Source organism: Mus caroli, unplaced genomic scaffold, assembly GCF_978045245.1.
Source record: "Mus caroli unplaced genomic scaffold, Mus_caroli_1 scaffold_8, whole genome shotgun sequence".
In the NCBI taxonomy this organism is placed as follows: domain Eukaryota; kingdom Metazoa; phylum Chordata; class Mammalia; order Rodentia; family Muridae; genus Mus; species Mus caroli.
The window spans coordinates 37477583-37486966 of record NW_028227263.1 but is presented as its reverse complement, the minus strand read 5'-3'; the positions used below and the strand labels follow the sequence as shown (position 1 = coordinate 37486966).

General features: G+C 37.4%; 1 protein-coding gene across 1 annotated transcript; it reads right to left on the bottom strand.

The window, feature by feature from the left end:
* Positions 1 to 980: 980 nt before the first annotated feature.
* LOC110297186 (olfactory receptor 10T2-like) lies at positions 981 to 1946 on the bottom strand. Its single transcript, XM_021165927.2, has one exon. The coding sequence runs from the start codon at positions 1944 to 1946 to the stop codon at positions 981 to 983; it is 966 nt and encodes a 321-aa protein (XP_021021586.1).
* Between the last annotated feature and the right edge of the window lie 7438 nt (positions 1947 to 9384).

The window sequence follows — 9384 nt, the reverse complement described above, 5'->3', positions numbered from 1 at the left end:
CTTCTCTCTTCTTCTTTCTCATTCTTTCTCCTTTTCACTATATCCCCCTCTTTTCTTCAACCTCATTCACTTTTAATTAAATATACTTTTGTTTTCTTTGTTTTGTTTTATAAACAAAGTGAATCACATGAAAATATGCCATTGCAATGTCTGTTTTCTTTTTGACATACAATATGCTTTGCCTTCCATAATTACTAGAATAATGTTGGCATGGACCAACCAATAACTGGTCCAACTTGAGGCCTATACCAGGAGAAGTAGCCCATATCTACCACTGCATTGATGGCCAGGAACCAGACGCTTGTCACCCCAGAGACCCAGGATAGAACCATATATCACTGGCAAAAACAAACAACAAACAAAAACAGTCCATGAAAGTCATGGTCAAACATGAGGCAAAACCATAGGAACCAGAAGAGTGGGAGAAACAATTCTTGGAGCCAAAGGGCTTGAGAACAGTACCTTAACCCAACCCACAGAATCAACTAATCAGGGCTGATGAAGGTTCACAGAGACTAAAGCAACAAACACAGACCCTGTATGGGTCCTAGCTAGGTCTTCTGCATATATGTTAAGATTGTGTAGCTTGGTGGTACTCCACAACAGTTTAAAGGTATGTTTTGAGTATGTTTCTCCACATAGACAGTATATACACATGTATAAATATATTGGTATTTTAATGTTACATCGAGTTTTATAGCAAGAATGCTAGAGATGTCCTAGATCTGATAACTTGAAAATAATAGCTAAAATCTGGATGTGGGAGCTCATGCCTTAATTCCTAACAGAGGCAGACAGATCTCTATGAGTTCAAGGTCAATCTGTCTACATAGTGAGTTCTAGGCAATCTGGAGCTACATAATGAGATTGTCCATGTTTCAAATACATAACAAAAATAACAAAAGTGAAGATTTCTCATTTCACTAAAACTGATCTTAATCCTTAATATATACTATTTTCCACCAACACAATACATATTTTCAAATCTTCTGGGCTTTTTTATTTACCTTTTTGGAGAAAAACCTGATTATGTTGCCTATATCTTTCCTCAAGGCAGTCTGTATGCCTTTGTTCCTTAGACTATAAATGATGGGGTTGAGCAGAGGTGTCAGAATGGTGTATGTCACTGCCAACAGTGTGGCATCTCTGAAAGAGTAGCTGTTCTTGGGTCTCAGATAGACAAAAGAGGCAAATCCATAATGTATGAACACCACTGTGAAATGGGAGGAGCAAGTTGAAAAGGTCTTATACCTTCCCTTGGCAGAGGGCATCTTTATGACTACTGTCACAATGAAGACATAAGAAACCATGATGAAAATAAAGCTGCCTACCAACACAAAGGCAGTGAGTGCAAAGAGAATCACTTTATGATAAAAGGTTAAATTACAGGCAAGGGAGACCACAGGATCAATATCACAAAAAAAGTGCTGAATGATATTGGAGTTGCAAAAAGACAAGTTGAATATTGTAATGACAATACACAGAGAGATTAAGAAGCCAAGCACACCAGAGGCCACGATGAGGTGAAGGCAGATCTTTTGGGTCATCAGGATTGGATAATGCAGAGGGTTGTGGATGGCAGTGTAACGGTCATAGGACATGGCAGACAAGATGAAGCAGTTATTGCCTCCCAAGCCAAAGAAGAAAAACATCTGAGTGGCACACTCAGGGAGAGAGATGGCCTTGTTCTTTGATATCAAGTCCACTAACAGGCGGGGCAGGATCACCATAGTGGTGCATGTTTCTGAAAAGGACAAGGCAAAGAGGAAAAAGTACATGGGGGTGTGAAGGTTGTGATTGAGCTTGATGGCCACCATGATGAATGCATTTGCTAGAATAATAGTCACATGGGAGAAGAGAACCACAAGGAAGAGTAGATTGTGTAGCTCTGGAAAGCTGGAAAACCCCCACAAAAGAAACATAGTCACTGTGGTATGGTTTCCCATCCTCCTAGTGGCAGTGATTTTGTCCCAGAGCAAGATATATATTTTAGGTAAAGACTCAGAAATGACTGTGAAGAGCTTGTGCACTGATGTAACCAAGATTTTGATCAAGGTCACCTGAGTCAGTAAATTCATTAACCTTAAAGAGACACATGTATGCAAAGTGACTAAGAGCAAAGTTAGGAAAGTTAGGAGTCAAAATGATGAGAATATTTCTAGTATGTAGATCTGCTCAAACCCCAAAAAGTAGGTTTAAGTTTCTTCTTGGTTTTTAGTCACAAATCTTGTCTTGATATTTGTGTTCCTGAATCAGGATCTGCAGAAGTAGGAAAATATGTACAAAATTGCTTCACTTTCACCCACTCAATTCTGTAACTCCATATTATTTCAGCCCATTATTTTCTATGATGGTACTCTGGATTGGATGAAAGAATAAAATAATCCATTTGCTTAATTCATTTAAAATGAGCATAGCATTATCAAATGTCTTGAGAAGATTAATAAAAGTTTCCAATAAAATTTAATATTGTTCTTAGGGTTGTTCTATTTATAGCTAAGTTCCGTATCATTCTCTGGTTACAAACAGTGACTGTATTAATAAGGGTTCTCTGGAGAAACAGAACTGATAAAAGTAAGATATAGATAGATAGATAGATAGATAGATAGATAGATAGATAGATAGATAGATAGATAGATAGATGATAGATAGATATTAAGATGGGTTTTATTAGAGTGGCTTATAGGCTGTGGTCTGGCTAGACCAACATTGTCAATCTCAAGTTGGAAGGTCCAAGATTCTGATAGTTGTTCATTCTCTGAGGTTGGATGTCTCAGCTAGTCACTACTTGACTTTGGGATCACAGAGAAGTAGGTTCTGACACAAGTGAAGTAATGCCTCAGCAGCAGGATATATGAGCTTGTCAGTGAGAATGTGGGCAAGGAAGCAAAGCTCCCCTTTTCCATGTCGTTTCATATAGCTTCCTACCAGAAAATATAGCCAAGATTTAGGATTGATATTTCCACATCAAATGATCCAATCAATAAAAACCAATCACAAGTGTGCCCAACTGCTTGGGTGTTAGTTAATTCCAGATGTAGTCAAGTTGACAAGATTGCCCATGATAGTGACAGTTTTGAAAATAACCAGATGAGATTAAACAAAATTTCAGCTTTTTTAAAACACACAGCAATGCTACTACATCAATAGTTTATACTGAGATAGTTCTTATAACAAATCAATGACTCTGAACATTTTCAGAACATCACATTGGACTTACCTGGAGTTGAAGTAATTTTGAAAACACTGTTTCATTACAGACTGTCAACATTGGTCATAATGGTTTGATCAACATTTTTTCCCAGCTAATATACTTCAGTGGTTTTTCAGGAGATTCCTGAAGGAAACACTTTAAATTTCTGAGATCACTTTTCACATCATATATCTAATACATTTATACTTTATTTTTCCATGCTAAGCAGAAATTGATGGGTAAGAATGACAGGATTATGAATATTATTTTCATTTTAACTTCAGTCACCATTAAATCTTAAGAATTTGGGGATTGAAAAGAAAATGTTGGAGAGAGTCAGAGAAAGAGATGCTGGCTGGAAATTATCCTAGCGAATTTACAGAGATTAATGAAAATGATGATAAACTAAGATGAGAGTTGCTAATTTTTAATTTACATGTTACATTTAGTAACAGAATATAATAAAAGTCTGGCCAGGTAACAAGTATCTCTATGTAGTGTAACAATGCAAAGTAGAGTTAAACAGTGCTCCTGTAACCCTCATAAGCATACATGATAAGGATTATCATTTAGATTTTACAAAGTATAAAAGTTTAATTAGGGTGGCTGAGTGACTATTAGCAGTCATGTCTTTTTCTGTCTTATGTTGACTAAATACCTATAATTTGCATCTCGTTGCCTGAGTGTAGAGTTGTACAGATGTCTATGATGTGATAGTGCAGGACTGTTGTCCATTCATCAGCAGAGGCCTGTGTGAGGAAGTTAAGTACCTAAGTGGACTGTACAACCGCATCTATGAACAACATCAGGAGAGAGACGATTAGAGGTATGGCTAACACAAAGGGCTTTCTGTGAGCAACAAAAGTTCTCCAGAAATCTTCACTAATCCTCTTGTGGTTTATCTTTTTTTTTTCTTTTTTTTTATAAAGTTTTTTTTTTTTAAGATTTATTTATTTATATGTAAGTACACTGTAGCTGTCTTCAGACACTCCAGAAGAGGGAGTCAGATCTCGTTACGGATGGCTGTGAGCCACCATGTGGTTGCTGGGATTTGAACTCCGGACCTTCGGAAGAGCAGTCGGGTGCTCTTACCCACTGAGCCATCTCACCAGCCCACGGTTTATCTTTAAGATCAGATTTTCTTTTTCCTCTGAAGGTGTCTCAGTCTAGTTATCTCTAAAACAAAATCCTATTCATTAAAATCCCTTTGCCTTTAGGTTACTTTTGTGATTTTAAGGTTTAGCCATTCTGGGAAAAAGTCTTCAGTTTCCTTTGGAAAATGCTTCAGTCTCTTCTCAGTACTGAATGCAGATGTGCCACATCATGGCTCTTGTGATTTTCTTAAGTTGTTAATAGTATCTGTTGAGACTTATGAGATCACTTTCAACTTGTTTATCCTTTTATTCTCAACAAGTCACTTCCTGCATTCCAGATTCTATATTCTTTTTTAAATACAAGGTTATTGATATAAATTGATTATTTTCCATAGAGTGAAATTGCTTAGGAGATTAAGCTTATTAAACACACACACACACACACACACACACACACACGCTTCATTCATCACACTATGACATAATGATAACTTTCTAAGGACAGGTTACATTGAAAATTTCAAAAATAGTATATAGAAACCCACTGTTCATAGAGAGAAACACAAATATCCCAGCCTGAATTTCAATGTTCTTTGCAAACAAATAGAAATATGTATTGGTTTAGACTCTGTTCTATTCATATACCTATCCTACACTCAGGCCAGAGGATGCACCCTGACTTTCAAATGCAACCTAATCCCTCTGTTACTTTGCATATGGTATAATTTCTGTTCAACTCTTCCTTTTTCCATTGGAGTTTTACACTTTTTTTTCAATTCATTTGCTTCTACTCATCTACATTTTCTTGTCTCTGGAATCCTAGCTAAGAATGCCTCCCCATTTTACTTTGATCACTCATGATTTTTGCAATAGCCTCTAGTATAGGTTTTCCTGTTATATACTCTTCCATATCAAATATATCACCATGGTATATCCTTCTTTGTAGAAACTGTTGTCTGCACACTTTCTGTTTTAGATATCTTTCCATAGCTGGGACCTTAATACTTGAAGACTAAAAGGAAGAACTGTTTACCTGGCTCATAGTTTGGGTCCTGGCTGTCTGATTCCATTGCTTAGGGCCTGTATTTGTCAGCATCTCTTCATTTTTCCCTTTTATTCCATCCTTGTTTTCAGGCTGTCTGATAACCCAATGTACATTCAGATCATGTCTCTCCACCTTACCCAATCCTTCTGAAAAGTCTCCACAGACACACAATGGTGGGCTTTACGAGTATTTTAGTTTGTTCTAACTTTTTTTTTTCCTATTTCTGTTGTACAGTCCTCTGTATCATTGCAGTTACCCTAAGAGGTAAGTGCTACTTCAGAGGTCTTCCTTTTGACAAGGAAACTATGGCCCAGACAGATGCTTGGTCTGCAGGTCATTAGTGCACCTGGGCGGCATGTTTACAGCAAGGCAATAAGAGTCTGGAGAAACTCTATTTGTCTATTTAGACTGTAACATTTACAAAACGCAAGGGTTGAACCATAGGTTCAAGGTCTTGGCTGACCATCCTAATTTCCTGCTGTCAGGATCCCCTATGTAACAAACATTTCTCAATTTCCCAGTTGTGGCAACTTGTTTCTTGATCTTCTCCTTGCCTATGTTGTTGCTTTCATCTGCAGTGAACTTTCTGACCAAAAGGATCAAATGTTACTTGCCCCAGCTTCCTAAACCTCTCTGCTTCTCTTAATCATTTCTTTGGGGTTTCTAAACTACTTTATTTGATGGGATTTGTGTGTGTGTGTGTGTGTGTGTGTGTGTGTGTGTGTGTGTGTGTGTGTGTGTAAACAAGCTTAACCTTTATCATGGTTAGAAAAGTGACTCATTTAAATATGCTGTGTCCCCATCCTAGAGTATCAGTCTTGTGAATATAGGTTTTTGAGGATGGCTAGCTCAGTGGCTGTATGGAATCTTGTGATCTCCAGAAACTTTTCTACAATGATAACAAATATGTACTAATTCCTTTCTAGCACAGTCTTTAATTGGTTTGAGTTTGCTTCATTTTGGCAGTTGGCAGTTTTCCAAATGATCCAGGACTCTGTGCTCTCAGCACTGGGAATGATATGCAGGCACTTTGCCCCTTCCTGCTTACCTCCATTTATGAATGGTGAACAAACCAACAAGGTAACAAAACTCTTAGGTGCATGAGCTCTTTCTTAGAGCCCAGGAGAAAGAAATTATCTCTGCATTTCTAGACCTAACCCTTATTTAATACAGTATGAAATCACACTAAATGTACACAGTGATCTTCTTTGACAAATATCTCAAAATTGCTAGAATCTGTGAGAAAAAAAAAGGAAAGAAACATTTTCCCTCATACTCAGTACAAGTTCTTGGTGTTTCCCACGGTGTCATATCTGAGTATTAAGATAAGTGAAGTTATACAGCCTTCATCAGACAAGGTTGCTTGATGACCTCATAATCATTCTGATACTTTACATATATGTGATTGTACATTCCTTAATCCATTGTAACAAAGTGGATCAAGGTCATTGTAATACCATTACAATCCTCCTTTCTCTTTGGCTACCATTGAACAAAAAGATACTTACTGCATTGTAATAACTGATATTTTCCCCTCTTGTCCTTACCCAGGCTACATTTAGCCTTTCCCATCCTGTTCTCTGCTTGCAGTCCATCACTTCCATGTACTTCACTTCATCTCTATAAGAATAATAAAGGGAATTTCTGCAAATTCTTTCTGGGATTTTGTACATCTCATAATACAGAGACAAACAGTGAAGCCATTTTCCCACTCAAGTGTCTGTGAAGTGTCTCTTTAGTATAGCTTCTTATAATTTAAGGCACTGTCTTCAGCATTGCTTACAGGTGCGGCTTGGAACACTGAAAGATTTAATGAGAGTCCTGGGGCCACTAGAGATAATTATCTTGAGACTATTTTAGATAATAGAAAGTGTGAGTTTATGGGACTTTCATAGAATGCCCTGCCCATCAAGTAATGTCTGAGATGTGATATGGACTTCTATGGCTTATTGTTGTTTTTATGAATATCTGGAAATGGCTGAAGATAAACTTCCTAAAATATCTTCGGGTACAATAGGTTCTGGGGGCACATTTAGCTCTTGCATAATACAATTTATTTTTTGACTTGAAAACTTTAACAAGTCCTTCAGCTTTCTGCTAGTGTATGTTCCTGATAAAGGAATGAATGCCATGAGATTATTTCTGGAGAAAACACGAGCCAGTCAGAAAGAGATAGATCAAGTGATATAATCCTTGTCATTCATTTCTCATAAGGCAACCGCGTTTCAGAATACATTGTTCTCAGAATGTATCAACTTTCATACAAACCCGTGCTTAGTGTACTGACTTTTATTTTACCTATAAATGGCTTCTAAATGTCCATATCAGCATCAAATTCTTTAACACTTATGGTACCAATCATATCATCTTCAATATTATTTCTTCTAACTTCAGAACTTACAGAAAAACAGTCAGTATGTTATTCCTTTTACAAATGAAATTAAGGGCTGAGTTAATGGCTCAGTTTGCAAAGTGCTTGATAAACAAGACTGAAGACCTGAGTTTGATCCCTAGTATCCATGAGAAGAAGTAGGCAGCCCCTGCTTATAATACTAGCACTACACACACTCCCTGGAATTCATTGGCCAGATAGACAAATCTACTTGTAGAGTTCTAAGCCAATGAGAAATACTAATGAACTCCTATGAAAGTAGATTGTTTCTTATCAATAATGCCCAAGACTATCATCTGATCTATACAAACAGACACACACACAAGATGAGCACACAAAAACACATATACGAACACACTCATACTACTAAATGAGTTTCATTTTTAAACTAACACACACCATATAAATAGTTAAAACACTTATTTTTAAAATGAAATTTTAATTTATTTTTAAGAAATACAGAAAAGCTAAATAGTTTCATGACTGTGGGTTATCATGTGATTTTAGTGCAATTACATAATGTGTGCAAATATATCTCCTCAAACATCTAACATGTCTTGTCAAAACATAATTACCAACTAAAAAAAATAAAAGCGTTCATTATAGAATTTCCATATACACATGTCATGCTTTGGTGATGTCCACTCTATTTTCTCTCTCAGGTACTCATCTTCTAGGTCACTAACAATCCCTCTTTATTGCCAGGCTACTTTTTAAATTTTTCTCTTTTTTTAATTTCCATTATTTATTTATTTCCAGATATTCTCCCCAAACCCCTAAACCTGCTCCTCATCCCACAGTTCCTCCTCTCCTTACCTCTGAGAGGTGCTTCCCCTTACCCTAACATACCTCTCCCTCCCCTAGGCCTTCAAGTCTCTCAAAGATTAGGCACTTCTTACCCCCCTGAGGCCAGACCAGGCAGTCCTCTGCTATATATGTGCTAGGGGCCTCACACAGGCCTTTGTATGCTGCCTGCTTGGTGACTCAGTCTCTGGGAGTTCCTTGGAGTCTAGGTTAGTTGAGACTGCTGGTCTTACTATAAGGTCATCCTTCAGCTTCTTCAATCCTTCCCCTAATTCAACAATAGGGGTCCCTGACTTTAGTCCAAAACTGTTGGGTGAAAGTATCTGCATCTATCTCAGCTGCTGTAGCGTCTTTCAGAGGACAGCCATGCTTGTCTTGTCTTCAGTTTCTTCACCATTTTTGTCCAGGCAATTCATGCATATCCTTTGGGTTACCTCACTCAGGATGATATTTTCTGGATCCATTTGCTGCAAAATTCATGATGTTCTCAGTTTTAGTAGCTGAATAGTACTCCATTGTCCAAATGAACCACACTTTCTGTATCCATTATTCAGTTGAGGGACATCTGGGTTGTTTCCAGCTTCTGGCTATTACAAATAAGGCTGCTATGAACATAGTGGAACACATATCCTTGTTATACATTGGAGCATCTTTTGTGTATGTGCCCAAGAATAGTATGGCTAGCTATTTAGGTAGAATTATTTCCAACTTTCTGAGAAACCTCCAGATTAATGTCCAGAGTGGTTAAACAAATTTGCAAGCCTACCAGCAACAGAGGAGTATTCCTCTTTCTCCACATTTTTACCAGAATGTGTTGCCCCTTGAGTTTTTGATCTTAGTTATGCTGATTGATGTA

Excerpts from the sequence above, each read along its gene's own strand:
- LOC110297186 (XM_021165927.2), bottom strand. The coding sequence starts at position 1,946 with ATGGGAAACCATACCACAGTGACTATGTTTCTTTTGTGGGGGTTTTCC.